Consider the following 24,487-nt stretch of genomic DNA (forward strand, 5'->3'; position numbering starts at 1 on the left):
AGATTTTCAATTGGTTCCTCACCGATCTGAAATTATCTGCAGGTTGGCATCACTGACTACATATGGGTTGTGTTTCCAAAAAATATCAGTGTACTGTCAAGTGTGACATAAATCAGAATATCTTAAACCTAAGCGATCATTGGCCTAAGCGATTAGACCAGTACACTGGTAATAGTTTAGGAACACGCTGACATAATTAAAACTTGTCAAACTAAAACTTGACAACTGAAAGAGTTTTGGCGGGCATGTCACTTTCAAACTTCCTCTACTTTTTATTGTTGGTGTGGTTTTTATTATTTTTTCCCAAATTATGTTATTTGGGTTTTTGATATTCATTATTGATAAAATATTAGCCATTAAATATCCGTTATCTTGCACAAGTGCAGGTAACATGTTGTCAAAACCAAAATGTATTATTCCTGTGACATTTGGTGTGAATATCGGTAAATATTTCTTCCGTGAATTTTAGCTAAAACATCGTTATAATAACTTTATTATCCTATTCATTGGAATATTATTGCGTCTTTTTCAAATTGAAATGTATCAAGTTTTACATTATTTTGCCCAGTTTTGTAGCAATTATTGATGGTATTCCCTAGTACTACCGATAGTTGTTGGTCTACCCATACGCCATCTAGTTACTAAAATGGAAACTGTTTGACAATCAAATTAAAAATATAGGAAAATCCCTCATTCAACTATGTCTACTTGACAGTCGACACTCGAGTAATTTATATTCTGTGGTCGACATCGACAGCCGTCAGCCGACATGACAGCTAATTTACAAATCCAATTTATTGGCAAATGGCAGAAGTGGTGACATATTTTCAATATTGCATTATTTCTGAGGTAAATTAAGAATCAACCGTGTATGTGTGTTAAGGTGTTTAAAATATCGTTGTGCATAAACCAAACATAACCGAGGATATTATATAATTCACTTGTGAAAGTAAGAATGACATTTTCGATGTAGGTTGTTGACTACTTTTACTTTGTTTTGTATACTGATATAAGGTTTAATTAATTCATAATCAGCACTAAACATACATACTATCGGATTCCTACTACGGAAAAGAATGAGTATCATTCCGGACGGTAGTATTCTATGTAAATTTACCATTTGTAGGTACACAGAGTTCTGCTAGGGTCAATGTCAAATTTTATATTGGAATATTGTACTGTATTATCCCTAGTAAATGGCCCAAAACGTTGCCAATTTTTTCAATTCGAGAGCAAGGCAATCATCTTTACCTTGCTTCTGTAACACATTCCAATGTAAACATAACTGTTGATATGTCAATGTTTTTGTAGGTCATAAATGTAAAATGTCAACAGACTGAGTGAGAAGGTGAACAGTTTAAAAATAATTACACAAAACGAGGTAATTGCTCCAACACCAAGATGAGTAATGCAGCCGCACCGCAGCCTATGAATAATCTACCTCCAGGCGTAAACCCAGATAACAACTTGCTACCCGGAGGTCCTATAATACCCAATCAACAGGCGGGGAACCGCAATAGAAATAATAATCAGAACCCTCTGTTCAACGTAAGGGAGAGGCTTTTTCATGCACTGTTCTTCAAATTTGCAATAGCGTATGCTAGGACATTTCCGAGGCCTGTGAGGAGATTTTTTGAGTTCCTTGTATTATTGAAAGCTTTGGTAGCATTCTTTGTACTAGCATACATCCACATAGCATTCTCGAGATCCCCTACTACATGCCTAAATCATGTCAAAGATTCCTGGCCTAGAGATGGCATATTGAGAGTTGAGATTTTAAGGAACCCGAGTCAAGATTACACCATAGAGCAAAGCTATGCTAAAGAAAGGAAATTAAAGAAGGAAAAAGAAGAAATAAATCCATATGTAACGTGAGTAACATTTTATATTCATCTAATATTTAAGAATTTGAGAGTAAATTTAAAACTTGTTTAATTCATCAAGCCAAATACGGTCACCGGTGACCGAGACACAATAAAAATTCTATTGTGTCTCGTTTTTCCATGATCGATTATGGTAGATCGTTAATGGCTAGGCTGATGACAAACCTTCATTATTTGGATGGGTATTACCTGTAGGCTTTACATGAAATAACCCAACATATTTTTTGGGTCCTTTATCTCTTTATGAATTAATTACTTTAATTGTTTACTTTGAGGATGCTATGTATGGTATTGATATAAATGGATGAGCTGAGAAATATAGTTTATAAAAAAGCTATTAAATTTTTAACTATTGCTAGAATTTGTTGTGAAAATTTTCCTGTCATTATGAATAAATCATGTTAAGCAACTATTTCACTGATGAAATGTAAAAAATATTCAACTTGTTGATCTTTATTGCTAAGTTAATCTTATTAAAATGTTATTGATTCATGTTTATGTGGATTTTACTCATTGCAATAACATTAGTGTAGGTTATATTTTGTTGTATTTATATGTATTTATTAGCAAAGAATGACAGTCACTAAAGCATTACTGACAACTGCCTTGAAATCTATTGTAGTTTAACAGATCTAAGGAAATAATTAAGAGACTTTTGTTTATTTAACAACTGACTACTGTAGAGATTTGTTCTATCAATGATTACTCTGAAATATCTGCATTTGTTGAAAAATCAAAATTAAAATCCATTAATACAAAGTAAGAGGTCTATCCAATGATATTACAATTCAATTCAATAAAAATTCAAAAAATCAGCTCGGTAGGGTTCTATTATAGGGTTCTGTAATCAACAAAACTTGGTTGGCTACTGAACCCTAAAACGGAACCCTAACAAGCTGATTTTTTGTTTATTGATAGATTAATAGTTATATAATTTAAGAGTAACATTGTCCTACAAATAAAACAATTCATATTTTAGGACCATCAAGTCAAAGTATGAAATCCTTTCTATCTCCGTTAGCTACCACTTTTGAAATTTTTCGAAAATAAAAATGTTGTTCGTCTTATCAAAATGAAGCTACTCAAAAAAAATCAGCTTGTTAGTAATCACAAAAAAATTTGTTCTATGGCACCCATACTATGTGCCATCACACTAAATATTAATAAAAAAATTATACAATTAATCATTATGGCTCATTTTTTTCTTTTCATACGTGATTTATATTTACATTTTAGTGTCAAGTGAATAGATAAGAAATAAAAAATCTTAAGTATTTAAACAAAAAGTTGAATGAATTAACACAAATAAAATTTTTATGGTTTGCAATATTTTTATTGCATCTTTTGAGAGGAAACAAAAATTTATAATTTTTTCTAACTAATGTTTTTATAGGAGCTTCCTCTTTTAAATAAATTGTACTATGCATTCCCTGTAGTTAACTCTGTCTGTTCTAATTTTATGCAAAACGGGCCAGCTGTTTCAAGCTCATTTGACCGAAATACACAAACTTTTCTCTATAACATAATATTACATGTGTATTAGGTTTTTATTAAATAAACCATTTTAATAATTCCAGGATTGTCAACATAGAATCATCGACCAGCGATGATACAGAGAGCAATGAATATCTCCGAGACGGCACAGACTATGGCAACGTCACTCGAGTTCATGATGAAAGTGCTCCTGAGGAGAATCTAATACAGGTTATAGACCTGGAGACTGGTGAGATATCATACGAGAGTAGACCGGAACCAGCTTTGGAGCAGCTTGAGGCTAGTATGAACCAGAGCATATCTCAGGATGATGATCCACCTTACCGAGTATGGGTTATGGGCTTGGTTGAAGACAATGAAGAGGATATTGTTATTGACGTGAGTATTATATTCGTTTATGGCGCTGAAACCGTACATTTTTCCGGGAGAAAAAGTATTCCATGTCCTTTCCCGGAACTCGAAAGTATCTCCATACCAAATTTCAATAAAATTGGTTCAGCGAACTGGGCGTGAAGTAGTAACAGACAGACAGACAGACACTCATTAGTATACATATATATTAAAGTAAAAAATATTTCATATTATGTAACAATAATCATGGAAAGTGTCTATTTCTTATTAATATCACTACATGTTATAAAACAAAATCGCTTTTTTTTCCCTCATGTCCCTTTGTTCTCTTTAATCTTTGAAACTACGCAACCGATTTAGATGGTTTTCTTTAATAGATAAAGTGATTAAAGGGGAAGGTTTATAAGTATAATAACATTCATTAAGAGGAGTCCACACCACCCTTTTTTCCATACAAAAGTTGTCCCCTGTTTCCTCCCTGGATAATGCTAGTAGAGTTATAATTTGTTTCCTAAATATCCCTATGTTTTCGGCTACTAAAACAATGTCCCTATGTTTTCTTTTTTCATAATTTAATTATTAAATAAGATGAGATATGATATGAGATAAGAGATGAGATAAGAGGTGAGATAAGATGAGATAAGAACATTCAAAAACCCAAAAAATTGCCAGATTTTCCGCTGTGTTCAAACATCCAGAAAACAGATTTGGCTAGATTGTAACAAAAAAATAAAACATAGGAACACAGCTCAAGCCTTGCTTTAATCTTTAATGAAAAAAGTACTTAAATCGGTTAAGTTTTGGAGAAGGAATCAGGGGACAACGAATCGTTGATTTTCTGCTGTTGTCTCTATCGCGTTCTGCGGTATAGGCTTGAGGTAAGGGAGACAGCTATAGATATTACACATACTTTTTTTTCATTTCTGTAGGCCCTGGTGTATTCTCTTAAACAGTGGAGAAATACACAAATTTTGGGGGTTTCTAATGTGATGACGTAAATAATTACATTTTTTTCCGCTTATATTGCAAACGCAGGCTGAACCCTACGAGATTTATCACAACAATGTACTAAGTATTGTACACTACGAAAAGGTCTACAGAAAACTTCGCGATGGTATATGTCTATCGCTTATGGATATCCCACAATAACATTTTTTGTCATTTACTTTTAAGTTTTAACTTCAAATAATAGCAAATTTTCGAAGCGATTATAACCAATACGGCAATAATCCTTATTCAATTAAATATTTTATATATATAATACATTATTGATTTAATATAGATCTATATTTTACTTTAAAGCATCAGATTTAAATTTTAAATGAATATTTTCGAAGATATTACAGATTTAAAAATTGCGGGACGTAGCTTTTGCGGCGGTACCGACCAATGCGGGCCACGGCCCACGGGTAGTAATGAATATGAAAACTACTGAATCGATTTTAATAATTTTTTCAGTGAGTGACATAGGCTATATATTTTATATCTCTAATAAATTCTAAGACTATACTCTTCACGCTAAAACTGCCAAATCGACTTTGATGAAAGGCATGAGGAGACTTTTAGTCCCAAGAAAGGACATTGTTAATTTTTAATGGATAAAGCAATTTCGAAGCAACGAATTTGTGTGCAACATTGTATTTAAGAGGATACAACAGGGGCTAGAGAAATGAAAAAAAAGTACGTGTAATATCTATAGCTGTCTCCCTTACCTCAAGCCTATACCGCAGAACGCGATAGAGACAACTGCAGAAAATCCAGAAAATCAACGATTCGTTGTCCCCTGATTCCTTCTCCAAAACTTAACCGATTTAAGTACTTTTTTCATTAAAGATTAAAAAAAGGCTTGAGCTGTGTTCCTATGTTTTGCTTTTTTTGTATAATCTAGCCAAATCTGTTTTCTGGACCTTTGAACACCGTGGAAAATCTGGCCATTTTTTTGGGTTTTTGAACGTTCATATCTTATTTAATAATTAAATTATGAAAAAAAGAAAACATAGGGACATTGTATTAGTGGCCGTAGATATTCAGGAAAAAAATTATAACTCTACTAGCATTATCCAGGGAGGAAACAGGGGACAACATTTGTATGGAAAAAAGGGCGGTGTGGAATCCTCTTAATATGTGGTAATAATGCCCTGGCTCTTCCGAAGATCAAAATTTAAATCTAACCAAATTTTCAAGGTTGTATTGGGGAAAACTACGCAAGTAATTTTAAAATAACTTGTCTGTTAAGTTTGACTTTTTGTTTGTTTATTTTAAGCATTTTGTCCACTGTAAACTTGATTTTTAGGGTTCCGTACCCAAATGGTAAAAACGGGTCCCTATTACTAAGACTTCGTTGTCTGTCCGTCTGTCTGTCTGTCTGTCTGTCTCCAGGCTGTAACTCAAGAACGGTAATAGCTAGAGAGTTGAAATTTTCACAGATTATGTATATCTGTTGCCGATATAACAACAAATACTAAAAACAAAATAAAATTAATATTTAAGGGGGGCTCCAACAAACGTGATTTTTTTGGCCTTTTTTGCTCAATATCAATAATGGCAACAGGTTGAAATTTTCACAAAAACCTTTAATATATGCGTACTTTAACAATTAATAATAATATTTAAATAAAATAAAAATTTAGGGGGGGCTCCCATACAAAAAACACAATTTTTGGCCTATTTTTGCTCTATAACGGTACGGAACCCTTCGTGCGCGAGTCCGACTCGCACTTGGCTGATTATTGATGATACCAAGAAACCAGTAAAATATATTATTAATTGTTTGTGATGTAAATTGCTTCGAGAAATGTATTTCGGTTTTGCCTGTAGTTATTTTTACACTACACATGTAAAGTAATATAATATTATTAATGATGTAAGGAAAATATTTTAACTGTTTCTTGGATCGAAAAAGCTCTAATATTTGTCTCCAATGTAAAGTAGAACATAGGGAAGGAAATTTTTTTTCTACCGCGGCAAAATGTATGGCTCATGTGTTATGTTGCTTTAAGGAGTGAGCACACTGAGACGGGCCGTGCCGGGGCTCAGCGTGCCGGGGCTCATCGCAAAAATCCGCCTCCATACAATTTGTATGGAAGCGGAAATCCGCTGCGCCCCGACACAGTGTGCGATACGCGCATCCGCTTCCATACAAATTGTATGGAGGCGGATTTTTGCGATGAGCCCCGGCACTCTGAGCCCCGGCAGGGCCCGTCTCAGTGTGCTCACTCCTTTAGGCATCACATTTAGTTAAATATATATTTTTTGATTTCGTATTTTTTCACGTTTCAGGAATCTCTTGAGGAGGCATATAATGAGACTTCTAAAGGTCAGTTAAATATATCCAAGTTATTTTTAATTTAACTGCTGCACTCACTGCCATACTCAGAGACATTTAATTATGATTAACCTTTCATTTAATGAAGAGTTTGACAGATAATGTAGGGGGCTTATGTCAAAATTTTTCATTAATTACATTTAAGTAATTGATGTTCCACTCTGAGTGCGGCAGGAGACATTAATAATTACTTAACTTTATTTTAATAAAGAGGTGACATAAAATGTATGGAGTTAGTGTCAAAATCTTAATTAAATTAGAGTTATTATAATACTTAATAAGAAATCGTTGGTCAGCTAGCACAACATCGTGTGTAAACTATACCAGTTTCACAATTTTATTTAAAAAAAGTTACACATATTTTGTCGCCTAATTTGTGATGAATACTTGACAAAAAATTACATATAGTCGGATCGTAATGTTAATAACAGTACAGTATTGAATTGCAGTAAGGGTCAATTTATATTAGCGCAGAGTCGAAGCGCATCGAAGCGAAGTATCAAAACTGAACATAGCAAATCCAACCTTAACTCCAAAGCGTTAACGCACACATTATATCTGAGAATTCTAAAAGGCTCGCGCGCGTCTGGTTCATCCACGCCAATTTGCGCACATGCGCCCGACCAACGCTGATTGGTCTCGCAGAAGTAATGTGTGCGTTATGTTCTGGAGTTAAGGTTAAATTTTCTGTGTTAATTTTTTGGGAATTCGCTTCGCTGCGCTTCGACTTTGCTCTATTATAAATTGACTCTAAGCTCATTATAAACGTGGTATAGTTTTGTACTACCGATGTGCGTCAATCGATACTAATTAACATAATATGTTACGGACACTATATTGTCAGTACAACTGAATGTTGTATAGTAATACTATGAATTGTATGACGTATTATAATTACTACTTATCATAATAATTAACTTGCTATTTGGAATAAATGTGGGAGTAATTTGAAAAATTCTAAAACATAAATAATTTGCTAGTGCTTAAAATATATTTAGCTTAATTATCCTAATTATTATGTATCAATTATCTCGTAGAAAACCGCCAAAATAATCCTAAAAAGTAGTAAGCATTAGTTTGATATATGCCGTCATCCCTTTCGAGTATATTCGTGATGTGGGAGAGCCATGTTTCGGCACGTGTGGGCCGGCTCGACCGGAGAAAAACCACGTTCTCACAGAAAACAGGCGTGAACAGCGCTTGCGCTTTATTTCGCCGAGTGAGTGAGTTTACCGGGGGCCCAATCCCCTACCCTATACCCTAGTCGTTTTTAACCACTGAACGAACACAACTAAAAAACGAGGAAATACTTAAATATTTTTAATTGTTTCATTATTTTAGCACGTGCATAAATGCTCGCGTTTAATATGCATTTATTCCGATACCATTTGCGTAATACTCATTGTTTCATTCGTACCTCTATTGTATAATATCAAAAACAGTGGCACTGATAAAAAAAGAATTCGAGTTATTTCTAACTTCTATCTTTACTATCCTAGCAATAGAAACATGGCCGGTTGTAGCACTACTAACGGCCTGGGCGAGATTTCATCGGCGTCCAGGGTGCTGATAGTCCTGAAAAATTTGGCGCTCCTTTGGCTTGCCTGCAACCCCCCTTTTCATACGGCTTCCCCCATAACGCCGCTACTTCGAATTTCGAAAGCACTTCAAGCAAAACAAACATACTAGCTTGCGACGCGCGATCTTTCCTTCTCGCATTAGATGGCTTGGCCGTATCGAAAATACAGTCACGAATTAAACCAGGGGTTCCGAAACTTATTTTGTCTACTGCCCCCATCGTTTCAATTTAAAATGCATCCAGATGAAATGAAATTACAAATCACCCTCCAAGACTTGACACAACGCCCCTATTTTTTTCTGGGTCCCAGTCCCCTCAGGTTCAGTCCCCACCTTCAGCGCACAGAAGAGGGCGTTATCGCCCGGTTTGGGAAAGGCTGAATTGAACAGTGCTTTCACACAAGTACAATTATAAAGAGTAAAGATTTTTATTTTTGTGTGTATGTTTGTAATGAATAAACTCAAAAACGGCTGTGCCGATTTCAAAAATTCTTTCACCATTGGAAATCTACATTCATCTTGACTTAGAATCAATGTTGTATGTTATTTTACTCAGGATTCCTCAGCAACATAGGCTATATTTATTGCTAGAAAATATTAGTGATCCTTTCTAAAACTTAACTAACGTAATCCAACTTATGTCCCGTGCGAAGAGTGGGCGGGCCGCTAGTCTCTTAAAAAAGAATAACCGATTATAACCGGTAAAAAATAATCTCTTGTAAAAGAATAACCGGTAAATAAATTAATTCATAGACAGCTGACGAATATGATCACATACCCATGTGATCACATATCCATGTGATCACAATAATATATCCATGTGATTACATTCGTCAGCTGTCTATAAATTAATTTCTTTACCGGTTATTCTTTTACAAGAGATTTTTACCGGTTATTATCGGTTATTCTTTTTCGACTAGCAGGCGCTTAACATAACCCGACCATATTACGTAGGTCCGCCATCAGCCTATAAATCTATTTTTCTGATAGTACCTATTTTGATATAGTTTTTTGTTTAACATCTTATAATCCTTATGCAAAATTAACACTACTAAAACCGCTATTTCTCAATTCCAGATGAGGACTACATTCTTGAGTATTCTCTCGAGTACGGCTTCTTAAGACTGTCGCCAAGCGCGCGTCTCCGTCTCAAGATACCTGTCAAGATTGTGACCCTGGACCCGCAGAAGGACCAGTGTTTCGGAGACGCGTTCTCCCGCTTCGTGCTTGACGAGTTTCTGGGCTACGATGACCTCCTCATGGCGTCGATAAAGAGCTTGGCCGAGCAGGAGAATAATAAGGGATATTTGAGGTTCGTTTTTATGATGAGTGTGGATTAATTGCGCTAAAGATTGTAAGGGGCTGATTCACCACTTCCTGATAAGTGCCGGATAGGCTATCCATAACTTATCTGACAGATAGAGTAGGGTCTGTCAGATAAGTTGTGAATAGCCTATCCGGCACTTATCAGGAAGTGGTGAAACAGGTCATTAATGTCAATCAATGATGATTTCTACAGTTTTATTGCGTTAAAAGCCAACAGAACCTTAGCTAGCCTAGTTAATAAGTTACGTAGACATACATTATACATAATTATAAGCCGCGGACAACTTCAATATCGTTTGGCGAAGTGTGCACACATGGGGATACGCTATGGACAGATATTGTTCGTATGCACCTCCATTTCCAATATTAACTTAGCTTCAGCTTAGGAGTCACAATTATTAGCCTTATTTCCGTGGTGCTACCTCTTAAGTTCTCTGACTTTCGGTCATTGCAACTTTGTGCTGTCTCCCGCTTTGTACGGGGAGGGAATCTGGAATTCTTCCTACTTCTCCTATTTTCTTCTGATTAATTTCGTTGCGAGTCCCAAGACAGCTTTAGCATGTCCCTTGGGCTCCCTGAGATCATATCAAAGGGTTTTCGTGGTTGGATACCGCTGTCGATCCTGGCGACACAGGAGATACAGTGGTGGGGATACAATAAAAAAAATGCACCTCCATTTTCATCGTACGATCTTAAATTCGTGCGCGCCCTATTTGTATGCCCGCGTGATTTATTTTAAATATTTATTGACTTTTTAACCCGATTGGTCTGTATGAACCGTTTGTCAAAATGGCTTACCGTTATTGGTTACTCTGACTTTACAACATGGTTTGTGCTTCACTCGTTTTAGAGTTTTTTTTACATTAATTCACTTCTTCAAAAAAAACCCCTATATCTCCATCACGAATTTTTTCTACGACCAAAGATCTAAAGACCCAAACTATGTTTTATTCTCCTTCAATGATTGAGAGTGAAAGAGACGTAGCCTGGCCTTGGCCTCTTTCTAACTGTTCAATGACCAGCGGGGCTAAAAAGGTCACATTTAGCAATTCCTCTCAATCAATTCAGTAAATGAATTGTCAAAACTGTCAAGCTGACAAATGTCAAATCAGTACAAAAATACAGAAATAAATTGCAAGCAGAGTAGCATTTTGCGATTTTAGAAAAATGAATGATATTATGATTCTTCAAAGCGACCATTTTAGCCCCGCGCACCTTAATATTATTTGTATATCTGTTTCAGGAACGTGATAACCGGGGAACACTACCGTTTCGTGTCGATGCTGACGGCGCGTAGCTCCTACATCGCCGCATTCTTTATTATGCTCATATTTGTGAGTCATTTTACTATACTATTTCATACACGTTAGTTTTGAATGAGTATGTGTATTTCGCGCCCGAGATCCGAGCAATCGGGGACTGAGAATTGGGCGGGTTCGGGGCCGCGCTTAACAAAATAAGAGACATGACTGGATAAAGTCGGCCTAAGCCCACTGACGTTATTTCAGACGTTGTATAATAAATTCAGGGGTGGCCAACCGGTCGATCGCGACTGTTAGTCCAGTCGATCGTGATTCGTGGCCAGGCGAAAAATATAAATAATTAGACCAGACTACGAGACCAATAAGCTAAACTATGCTGTTTCATTTAAGATTTCGAGAAGTATGGACTTGGTAAATCGCACAGGATTTCGTTAGCGAACAGTAGATCTTAGGTCTAATAAAGTTGCGGCCACCCCTGTTGTATATGGCCGTGGCTATGCGTGCAATGATCAGGAGAGGCTTGGGTGATCTGTGCTAATGCAACGCAAAATTAACAACAAAAAAACTAGGCCTTTGCATCCGTTGTGGATGATTTATACAGTATTTTCAGTGCGAAGTATAACCACTCTTCAGATACTGTAGTGCTTGGGACCAGCCTTTAAATGCCTGTATGGTTGCCCAAGCACATACGACAAAGTCGGCCTAATCCAGAGGAAAGAACGGGTCAATACATCTGGGACCAACTATGTGCGGGTTTCCTCACGATGTTTTCCTCATGACGTGTACTTGAGATCAGCAAATGTCTCATTGGTACACACCTCCATCCGGGTTCGAACCTGCACCCTCTGTGAGTGCGAACCAAAGGTCTACCCAATAGGCCACGGACGCTCTAAAACACACGGACGCTCGAACGTAAAATTCAAACTATGTAATACATAAAATAGATTATCAAAGAGGCCATTGTTACTAAACACGTTCACCCGTTTATTAATAACTTATCTCAACCAAGTAATAAAATAAGATTTTTTAAAAACCGAGTCATTCTAATATAATATGCTGGAGGTTATTTACATAAGGATTTTTCCACTCAAAAGTTGCATTGTCATTTTGATGTCTTTGACTTATCTTAATACAGTGTAATTTATCAAAATAAAATCTTCGATGAAAAATTATTGAATTGCGCATTCACACGCATGAATCACAAAATACCTAAGTTCAAAGTGTTTTTCCTCAAACGAAGGCATGCTTCTCAGTCTTGCTTGATTAAATATTAAATAAGATTTTATAGTGCGCGCGGAACTAGTTGGCCGCGCCTTAGGTAGGGACAGGGGTGAGGGGGCGGGTTGCTTGCTGCTCGCAACGCACATGAGATTAGACAGTGACGACCAATCTCGATATATCGTGAACAATAATTATTCAAGTGTTGAAAATAATAAATGAAAGGCAATTGATCAGTTTTATATTCTAAACTATTGACATAGGCTTTCCGTTTTTTATAAAACGTACGCACTTTGAATATTATTTCCTTACATTATCTTTTTATCGGCGGACTCATCTTGCTATTGCAATCTCTTGTGCGTTTTGTCTAAACTAGCCAGAACTGTCAAAATCAAGCGCCCCCGCCTCTCCGTCCCACCGCTCACATACCTAAGGCGCGGCCTTATGATCGCTTTGGAGAATTATATTATGAATCATAATATGATTAATTTTTTTAAATCGCAAAATGGCGTGGAACCGTGGAGCAGAGAGAGTTGCGGCAGGGTTGCCAGATGCAATTTTACGATTTCCCCCAAAAATTGAAACTACTTTTATTTGATTTAGTAGTTTCAATCACTCGACAGTTAAACAGATACACAACACATTGTCGCTCGCTCGACCAAAGAGACATTTTTTTAAGGGGGTGACAGACGTGCGTGTGAGTAAGCAGACTGTGGCTCGACGATCTTAGGAGTTAGGCTGGTATAAATAGTCAGTACTTAAGATCACAGAGCCTGAACCGTGTCTTGAGACCGAGATGCATCTTGAGTACTGACTATTTATACCAGCCTTAATCGCCTGTGTGTCAGCAAAGAGAAGTTCGCGAACTTAAAACCCGCGTAATTTAAGTTCGTACATCTGTCAGGCCGTTTACGCACTCCACCAAACAAACCAAAACAAACAAACAACAAATTTGCCAGGATGTTAATCGAATGAAAAGGACGTTGGTTTCATTTGTTTGTTATGTTTTTAACCCCAAAAAATCTCCATAGTGTATTTATTTCCCCAAACATTTCCCCAAAGATACTGTTTCCCCAAATTTTCGCCTAGAGTCAAAATTTTCCCCAGAATTGCGAAAAAAACCCCCAATCTGGCAACCCTGAGTTGCGGGGTGTGAGGGAAAGCATTCAATCCCAGTTCGCTCGCTAATATTTTGTTTATAATTTTTACTATTGTGTGATACTCTTAAGTTAAAAACACGAATTTGAAGTCTAGGATTTTCCTGCCCCCCGAACCCCCCATGCCCCCCCTTATACAGAATCCTGGCTACGCCCATGCCTAGCGGAATAGAGAAACAAAGGCCTGAGCAAGCGAAATGTCACTATCAGTTACACTGCGTGGTAAAAAGAGACAGCAGAACTAATTTTTTTCATCTGTTTGACGTCCAGTTGGCACTTATCAGCACGTTGACAATTTAATCTCTTAGAAAGATGCTTGTGTGTTTACGTAAATTTTTTACACACAGACGTAAATCAATTTCGGTTTCGTTTGACAGGTCAAGATTGTTGCTCTATTCCGCTAGCCGCTAGGTATATTAACTTTATGATCCTTCCCCATGTCTCAAATTCAAATCCTAAAATGTGGTTACGTGTTTCACTCATGTATCGATAGATGGCGTTTAGATTTTTTGTAATCTGCGCCATCTAGCGGTGAATAGCAGTAACCATTAGATGGCACGTTTAGGCACGTGCTTTCCTTGCTTTCCTTTAATACTGCCACTTGTCAATAGATGGCGTTATATTTATAAATTACAAGAAAATTAAATGTTTTTTAATTCTACATTTTAATGTCGATTTTAATGTACCGAAAATTTAACAATTAGTAACTTTAAATTCTCAGATTTTTTCCTCCCTTATTTTGATGTGTAATATAGCGTGGGCGCTACACGATTAAACTTTATACATAAAAATAAAATGACACGTTTTCGACATTAAAAACTTCTTTAAATAGATATTTTTTTATCAGATATTATATTTGACTCTACATATTACTAAATAGTTGATGTTACGTAAGTTGTCAAAATAAGCGATTCGTGTTTTCCGTTATGTCGGCACTACATATTATAGGCGAACGCGTTGGCCGACGCGCTGGCCAACGCGTCGGCCAACGCGTTCGCCTATATGTAGTGCCGACTTTAGGCAAATATCAGATAAATATACAATGATTAAATAAATCTCAATTTCATTTTAATCAATCGTCTTCCGGATCGTAATACTTATTAGAAAGCACAGCAAAATTTGGCAGCCCGCCCGTTACAAAATACTAAACGGTCTATAATGATTTTTTTAACATCCATACTAAACTTTAGTGAGCCCGAAATCTCGCTATAGCGGGTCCCTGAGATGCGTAGTAATAAAGGGAGCATAAAAGAATTATATCTGTAAAGGAAGCCGCGTAAAATATGACGTTTAGTTATATCGCACATCGTAACGTCAGTTATTGCTTCGTATCCATGTGTTATATTCAATAGAATCCATGCTTATGGACTAGGGAACCACCTCGGCTTTTGCTGATACTAAATATTTAATATACTGTACTTAACTCTAATGATGAACAGTTTTTATCTTCTTTATGAAAAATCGCAACAAAATCTCTCGCATTTGTTAAGATTTAAGGTAAAATTGATACAGGCAGGGGCAAGTTTTTTTTTAAGTAGAGATGTAAGGAAAAGAAGTAGGTAGTGTATTTGATTAGGTAAAATTATCTCCATCTAAATATTTTTGTTATTATAAAAAAGAAAAAGGGGGTTGAAAGGAGAATAATATAGTGGTGTAGACTCGATGTAAAATATTGTAATTTTTAATTTCTTTTTCAATTAGCCTTTTCTGTCCCAGTGCTGGGATCACGTCATGTAATCTGAAATCGACAAATATAATATTGTGGTCTGAGGCTTTCGTATTTACTGCCCAAGGTGCGTATACAATTTTTCTCATCGACGCAGACGGACGGACGAACGGACAGAAAACAGCAACATCGGTAAGCGCAGCGGGAAGAAAGTTGACGTTTTCCGCCCGGAGGTGAGAAAATTAAGTTTTCCTCCTGTTTAAATACGGCACGTAGACTCCATTTTATCACGCTAAGACTAATAGAAGCGAAGATATAGAGGAAAATGTGGAAGAAACGGGGAAAATTATTTGAAAGGGCTAACTTGAACGCGCTAATCTTAGGAACTACTGGTCCGATTTAAAAAAATCTTTTAGTGTTAGATAACCCATTTATTGAGGAAGGCTATCCTACTAATCCTACTTCCTACTAATATTATAAAGGCGAAAGTTTGTTTGGATGTATGGATGTGTGGATGTATAGATGTTTGTTACTCTTTCACGCAAAAACTACTGAACGGATTTTAATGAAACTTTACAATAATATAGCTTATACATCAGAATAACACATAGGCAGGCCTGTCCCACTCGCGAGAATAGGTATCGAACTGTAAGTACCACCCGTGGGTGGCCAATCACTCACAAGCGAGCGGTGACGCACGCGCAAGATTTTTCGTCGCGTATCTACTGTTTACTGATCATAAAGGAATTTTATTCATGATACTGATTTAACCGCTGTGACAAAATCTTTCATACACAGAAACGCACAAACTACATAGAAATAAACACAAGTTACTATGTTTAAATTGTAAAAGTTTCCTGCACTATAATCGAATATATAAAACTGCTATAAAATATAGGTTGGGTTACTTAAATTTTATATTACTATAAGAAGGTTTGCTATTCATACCAATAGTAATTATAAAAGAATATTTTGTTTTCTAAAAGGCAAAAACCTTGATTTCGTCAGAAAAGGTACGAGTTATGCGATAGACAGAGAGCGGACATGTAGGTGAATATAATTGTAGGCACCTAGCACTGCGCGGTCGGAATTTGAACTTAATAGTATCGTAACATGAGTCGTTATTTCTTTAAACGGGTTTCGCTAGTGAGACTTCTGTTGGTACTACTAATATATATTCTGTGACATAGGCTACAATTTTAACCGACTTTCAAAATGGGGGAGGTGTTATGTTCGTTTTCTTATATTCAACGATTACTCCGCCGTTTGTTAACCGATTTTCAAAATTTTTCTTTTGGTATATCGGTCATCCCAATTCGGTATTATATTCACAAAAGTGGTGATCTGATGAAGGATCCTTAAGTAATCGAGGGAACTCCTCAAAATTTATAGGGAAACATGTGGTGATTTCGGTTTCGTGAGAAGTATTCTAAGCATATGCTACCAACAAGTAAGATTTTGCACCGAGATATACCTGGTATACCGTGGTTCGGAAGGTGCTGAGAGAACTCCTGATTCTTTATAGATACAAGTTTGGGAGTTTCGGCGTTGTTTTAAGAACAGAAAGCATATGCTGCTTTGCAAATTACATTCATCATCATCATCATCATCATCATCATCATCATCACTACCATATTATACCATTTCATAGCCTTTTAGATCGAGACTCGAGTTTGTCAAGCGATAATTAAAAAAAAACTATACCTACCTAATATTATAAACTTGAAGAGTATGTTTGCTTGAACGCGTCAATCTCAGGAACTACAGGTCCGATTTAAAAACTTATCTCAGTGTTAGATAGATCATTTATCGAGTAAGACTATAGGCTATATTATATTATCACGCTAAGGCTAATACGACCGAAGAAACTCAGGAAAATGTGGGAAAAACGGGGGAAATATTTTTTATAGGAAAATGTACGGTTTCTGTAAAATTCCTAATTTACGCGGACGAAGCCGCGCGGGACATCTAGTAGGCTATATTTTATTACGCTAAGACTAATAGGAGAAAGTGGAAAAAACGGGGGAAATTATTTGAAAGGGCTTATCTCGCGAACTACTGGAACAATTTTTATGTTATTTGGCACAGATAATAATAAGTCTCTTGAAGGATCATAGGCTATCGATTCTAATCATTTTTTCAGTGGCTATATACTATACAGGGTGTAACAAAAATAAGTGATAATACTTTAGGGTGTGTACGTGTTCCTTATAGAGAGTTCACTGTGAAAGTAGCAGCGTACACACCCTAAAGTATTATCACTTATTTTTATTACACCTTGTATACCCGTGAGACGCCGGGGCGGGTCGCTAGTTCCAAATAAATTGGAAAACAAAGAAGTGATTGACGTAATCTAACGAAATATGTATTGCAATATTGAGTTATTTAACATCAACCACTTCTTTGGTTACAACTTACAACTCAACTTTAAAGCATTCTTACTGGGCAATAAAGTATATTTTTCATATTTTCCTCACTCTAATACGGCATATGTAGGCGTAATGGATCAATTAATAGTTAAAGCGAGGCGCGGTCCCGCCACTAAAATCACCACTCTTCCCCCCAAAGTTACAGTTATAGCCCTTTTACAGGCCTTTCACAGTTTACGACGGTACGATACATAGCGCAACTCCTTGAAGGTTTCAACGATATTGGGTATTTGTTTTTCGATTGAATTAATGTTGGGTTGTTTATAAGATTTCAGTGAACCTAAATCTATATATTAATACGTGAACCAAAAACTTTGTATCCCTTTTGACGAAAAATGGGGAAACGTAGGTGAATGAAATTTTGCACAGTTATAGTTTATATGGTGAAGGAGTGCATCGAGCTAATATTATTTTGAAATCATGCTTTTATCATAAATTTTTTTAACAAATAAAACATTACACACACTACAACACACACACTAGGAAAAATGACAGATTTTTGAGTGACAAGCCTATACATACGAATTATATTCTTTTATTTATGGTTGAAGTCTGTTGACAACAAGGTGAAAAATTGAAAATGGATATAAATTGAGAATATATATATATATATATATATATATATATATATATATATATATATATATATATATATATATATATATATATATATATATATATATATATATATATATATATATATATAGATATAGATTTCAGCGAAATACACATGAATGCAGACGTGAAGGCGACAATCATACAAAGTGTGTATTATACCCATTATTATATTCGTATGGGTATTGAATATTTGAGATAAAATATGTTTTTTTTGTCACTGATTTATTTTCCTAAAATTATTATGAGAATGATAGATGATAATTAACAACGTGCAGTAACAAAACGACTTGAAAAAGATTCCATGGATATAGGTAAAAGATTCTAATGGTAGGCCGTCCGATTCCTAAAAATAGTGAAATGCAATACCGGAACCCGAAATTCCACCAGACTAATCTCATATTGGTCTGTCGCGGCAATTGTATTAATCAACTGTCTGCGCCGTCGTGCGTTGTTGTGCGCTGTCGTGCGCTTCACGTCAAAGCGCATTTATTGCTGGTTTCCAATGATGCAAATTTTTTGATCCTTTTAGGCTTCCGTACCCAAAGGATAAAAACAGGACCCTATTCCTGTCTTAGATGTATGTCCGTCTGTATGTCTCCAGCCTATAGCTAGACTTCTGAAATTTTCACAGATTGTGTATTTCTGTTGCCGCTGTAACAACAAATACTAAAAACACAATAAAATTCATATTTAAGGGGGGCTCCCATACAACAAACGTATTTTTTTTTGGCCTTGCAATTTTCGCAAAGGTCTTAATACTTTATTAAGTATTTTTTAAACACCGTTATCCTCGAAACCATTAAAATATGAGCTCGTCAAAATGAAGAACTTTTTCTATGAGAACAATGCTGGGAACTCAAGAAAAAATGCCGTCTTCATAACCATACGGATGCCCGGAATGGCAATTTGTATGGGCATGAAGACTTTTTTTGGTTCTTTTTTTGTTTTTTTTTTGAGTTCCCAGCATTGTTCTCATAGAAAAAGTTGTTCATTTTGACGGGCTCATTTGATGGTTTCAAGCACCGAAATAAATGTTGATTTATTTGTGTGGTTTCAAGGATAACGGTGTTTACACTTACAATACAATACAATACAAAAACACTTTATTGCACACCCAAAAATACAAAGTAAAAACATTTATACATAAAACAACAATTTATAATGATGCACAAAAGGCGAACTTATTGCTAATAAGCAATCTCTTCCAGTTAACCTTATGTTTATCGAATGTCTGTTAGAGATTGTGTAGGTGTACAAACCAGGTAACTTACTACATTTATGTATTGTATTGTATTATTGTATTAATAAGGCACATGCTTTAATGATTTGAATTAAAAATCTATGGAAATAAAATTATTGAAAATTAGGCACTACAGACATTACTTTACTTCGTCAGCTGCTATTTCACCTCACAGCTGATTTCAAAACGTAACTTTAGCGAAATATTTCGTAGTGTTATTGTGTTAGTATCCTTTGTTCCCAAGATAATAAATAATGCATATAAGAAAGGTTGGGGCTGGTAAGTAACAAAATTAAATGGCCCCATTACCGAGGTGCGCTTTAGGGTGAGGCCACATTGCTGCGAAGCGTTGCGGTGCGTTGCGTCGTCGGAACGGCATAACGTACTGTACGCCTTCCGCAAAGCACATGCTTTGCCCATATGCTTACTACTAAGCCATGTGGCTTGTAGTGTATATGTGGCTTACTAGCGTTCAAAGGACCGAGAAAAGAATATTTTAATATTTCATTTATAAGAAAGCTATGTGGCTTACAAGAAAACATAGTTTTTGCTATGATACACGTCAACTTAGCATATTATTAGACGGTATAGCGCAAAAGCGTTATTTATTTTACTCATAGTACTATCCCGCTTCATTTTCTGTCCTTCATTTCGTCAAAACAGCGCTGCTACTTTTACAGTAAACCCTTTTAAAGGGACACATAAAGTGCTATCATTTTGTTTTCTTATGCTAACTACTCACATACGGTTTTGGGCAATAACGACGAGCAAAACCCACGGCTCGGAATTTCGTCCATATATTCAACATTACTTGATAGTTTTATTCTAAATCGATATATTTAATTCCATCAAGCCGGCTCGATGCGAGCCTTCGAGCCGTCAGTTTTGCGATCCACACAGTAATTATTACTCGATTTGGAGTAAAATATATTAAACTATCGAGCAAAACCGCAATGTAAGTATTTAGCATTACACGCTGTAAAACCACGGAGAGCCACCGCTGCGGCAACGCATCGCAACGCATCGAGGCAATGTGGCCTCGCATCTTACATTTCACGTATATATAACCCAAATTCACTTACTTTGTATTCATTTTTAAGTAGCACCCTTGTTTGTTTTGGGTTTTTTTTATAAGCGGCAAAATATAACACTTTTTTTATACCCCAATTTTGCTACTTGAAGCCTATAATAATTATTATATTTGAAACTGTAAGATTAATTTTGGAATAGAGTAGTAAAGAAACGCTTCAAAATTTAACGTTTTATTTGTCTTAAAAATCAAATATCAGATAGCACAATGTCTTAACTGTTGTCACACAATAAAAAAATTACAAATGTCAATGGCATTCCTTTTTCAAATCCCGCCGCCATTTTATGCGACCACAGAGTATCGCAGAGTTCAGGTAGGGTGCCCCACTATCAATCTCTCGGCCACATCATTTGGTTCGCCGGGGTTTTCATTAGCGAATCGCTTAGAGCAGATTGAATCGATTCAACTAACAGACGCTAAACATTTCTTTATGCAGGCGGGCAGTGTGACACACCATTAGGTTGGATATTCTAGTTATTTGAAGTCTAATAGGTAGAACGGAACCTTTATAAGTCGATGGTTAGGCTGTTATATAATGATGAGATGAAGTTGAATAAATGAGGGTTGTTGAAATATTCTATTTGCCAGCAGGTGCCGCGATGTAGCCGTCGGGTCTATCGTGTCAAACTGCTGTCATAATATGTCGCGATATAGCTGTCATGTGTCACGATAATATGTCTATTTGATACAAGAGACCCGACGGCTACATCGTGGCACCTGCTGGCAAATAGAATTTTCATAATTTTTTTGAATTATCCCTCATTACAGATTCTGTAAGTCGTAATAGCCATACATAAGCCAGTAATATTTAAAATGTTCAAGTGTGACTATTTGTTCCTTTTCACGCTTTAAAGGAGTGAGCACACTGAGACGGGCCGTGCCGGGGCTCAGCGTGCCGGGGCTCATCGCAAAAATCTGCCGCCATACAATTTGTATGGAAGCGGCTGCGCGTATCGCACACTGTGTCGGGGCGCAGCGGATTTCCGCTTCCATACAAATTGTATGGAGGCGGATTTTTGCGATGAGCCCCAGCACGCTGAGCCCCGGCACGGCCCGTCTCAGTGTGCTCACTCCTTAAGAGTCCGGGTGCCATCGCATTTCTCATACAAACGTAATACCAAGATCATTTCCCATACGAGAATATTTACCATATTTGAGTTATTTATTCAGCTTAAGACGAATATCTAAGCAAATGACCTTGGACGTTTGACGCGGAGCGCCATCTGTTTATGAATCAATGTAGGTTGCCAAGCTACGGTAAGTTACATAATATTTCCGCTAGATCTAGCATTTAGCAATTTATTTTGCAGAGGTGGGCAGAGTAATAATAAACAGAGACTACTTGTTTTTCTTTTCGAATTAATTAAATAAAATAAATATGTACATAGAATACTTTTTTATTTTATCCCCTTTTAACCCGTATTTTATGTATGTCCCGTATTATATGTATCTCGAATACGGCTCAAACGATTTTCATGATATTTGGAGCGGGGGAGGTTTCAGGGGAGAAGACGCGGAGATGAATGTTTCATTTTTTGCCACTGAAATAGAAGTCTTTCAGCTTTTTCTACATTTTTGTTTCCCAGAATTCCTCATCACGATGGATTATTTCCGTTTTAACTGGAAAGTTTTTGCCAGACTATATACCAAAAATGCATTTTTTGCTTCTGGTTACATGAAGCTGGCCCTTTATTTGGTAGAACCATGCGTGGTTTTTATTTATTACAAAAAAATAAAAACCATATAGAAGTGCAATCCATATAGAAGTCTTTCAGCTTTTTCTCCATTTTTGTTTCCAAGAATTCCTCATCACGATAGATTATTTCCGTTGTAACTGGAATGTTTTTGGAAGACCATATACCAAAAATGCATTTTTTGCTTCTGGTTACATGAAGCTGGCCCTTTATTTGGTAGAACCATGCGTGGTTTTTATTTGTTACAAAAAAATAAAAACCATATAGAAGTGCAATCCATATAGAAGTCTTTCAGCTTTTTCTCCATTTTTGTTTCCCAGAATTCCTCATCACGATAGATTATTTCCGTTTTAACTGGAATGTTTTTGGAAGACCATATACCAAAAATGCATTTTTTGCTTCTGGTTACATGAAGCTGGCCCTGTATTTGGTAGAACCATGCGTGGTTTTTATTCATTTGTAACCCGCCTTTGGTTTTTTTTATAAAACGTTAATTGTTTATCATTTATGGCTTTTTCTACACCAACATTGTAACAACATTTTGGGCACTTTATTTCTACTATAGTGTCGTCATCTACAGTGCCATCTGGGGTTGCTCCAAAATATTGGACTTCCGGATATTGGACAGGACAGGAATTTTTGTATTCGAGTAAATTTGAGAATTATTAAGTTATTTTTTTTTTCCTTTTGGGCAATGGGGCTTGTTGGCTTGAATGGTGGGGGACTAATTTTCTTTTTTCTGACTTTTTTTCATTTTTTCTTGTAACAGTCTCTGTTATATACTGTGGGTCCCTAATAGGTATTTTTCTCGGATATCTAGGATCCACTAATTCAGGCAGCTGATTGTGCTGACAAAAAAATAAATACTACTACTCCCTCCAGTCTGGCTTTTTGTTTTTAATATAATCAATAATTAATATTTACGTTAAAAGATAATAATAATATTTCTTACTGGACATTTGAATCCGTGTTATCATTAATCTGATGTAATGACTCTTCTAAATTTTGTCCTTCGGTTGCATTAATTTCAACTATCCTACCTTGGATCCTACAGGATTACAAAAATAAAAATTTTGTGAATAAAAACAATTTGAAAATCAATGCATTGTCTGATGCGTATACACATGAAGGTATATTAAATGATGATGAAATGTATTTTGCGCTGTAGCTAATAGTGAACAATATCGCGTAACAACGGTCCGGCGCATTATAGCACGAAAGTAAATTTCGCTAGTCCCAAAAATGTTTTTGATGATTATTGATTACTTAAAAATTAATACAATTCTAATATTTCCTTTAGTTAATCTTTTATATAGTGTGTGATTGTAGTAGTGCAAGTTATTGAATGATAGTAACTCAATAAGTGTAACAGATATTTGTTGAAAAACCCAGAAAAATTCATAATTTCGAAAAATTAAACTATAGAGTCAAAATAAATGAATCGTGTTTTCCGTTAGGCAAGTATCAGATAAATATACAATCATTAAATAAATCTCAATTTCATTTGTGTTTCATCGTCTTCCGGGATCGTAATACTTATTAGAAAACACAGCAAAAAAAGGGAGCTCGGTCTTAATGCCAAATTACAGCTTTGTAAGTCCTATAGTCTTTGAGCAAGACTGCGGACAGACAGACAGACAGACGGACAGACCGAAATTATAAGGGTTCCTTGTTGACTACAGAACCCTAAAAATTTCATTAAAAGTATTTTTTTAAAATTTTACGGCTTCCTTTAACAATACTGAACCTTCCCTGAAGCTATGGCATATTATCTCCATGTATGGCAAACATTTTTTAAACATCCTATAGTTATGTAGGTATAATAGTGTAACAGTAAAAAATAATTGTTTGAAGTCTCTGTGATAAACTATTCTGTATGCTATACATTTACGTAACAATTTACATTACAATGTCCGATAAATAATAGACTGTTGTAAATGCATCTGATGATCACATGATCATAATATTATTTTTCACTTTTACAAAATCGAAAAGTGCAAACTGTTAAAACTTAAAGCCGGTAAATTGTCAAAGTGAGACTAATCAAAAGAAGAGCACGCACTGCTTGTGCCGTGTGCGCGGAACGGCAACGCCGCGCTCCGTTGTACATATCTCGAGTTGACAACGACGCATTCTGTAACTAATTTACGCCTGTT

At 36.0% G+C, this 24,487-nt stretch overlaps 1 protein-coding gene across 4 annotated transcripts in view; it reads left to right on the top strand.

The window, feature by feature from the left end:
• The first annotated feature begins 745 nt into the window (after window positions 1–745).
• LOC121737019 (membralin) overlaps window positions 746–24,487 on the top strand; it is a 140,658-nt gene continuing 116,916 nt past the window's right edge. The window contains exons 1-6 of one of the 4 annotated variants that reach the window (XM_042128537.1): window positions 746–849; window positions 1,312–1,871; window positions 3,461–3,755; window positions 7,008–7,044; window positions 9,709–9,943; window positions 11,201–11,291. In XM_042128537.1, the coding sequence (XP_041984471.1) occupies window positions 1,402–1,871; window positions 3,461–3,755; window positions 7,008–7,044; window positions 9,709–9,943; window positions 11,201–11,291 (1,128 nt within the window). In that variant the 5' untranslated portion in view covers window positions 746–849; window positions 1,312–1,401. Of the gene's footprint in view, window positions 970–1,311; window positions 1,872–3,460; window positions 3,756–7,007; window positions 7,045–9,708; window positions 9,944–11,200; window positions 11,292–24,487 lie in introns of all 4 variants that reach the window. The other 3 variants (XM_042128536.1, XM_042128538.1, XM_042128539.1) reach the window with 3 other exon arrangements.

This window comes from Aricia agestis, chromosome 20 (assembly GCF_905147365.1).
Source record: "Aricia agestis chromosome 20, ilAriAges1.1, whole genome shotgun sequence".
NCBI lineage: Eukaryota > Metazoa > Arthropoda > Insecta > Lepidoptera > Lycaenidae > Aricia > Aricia agestis.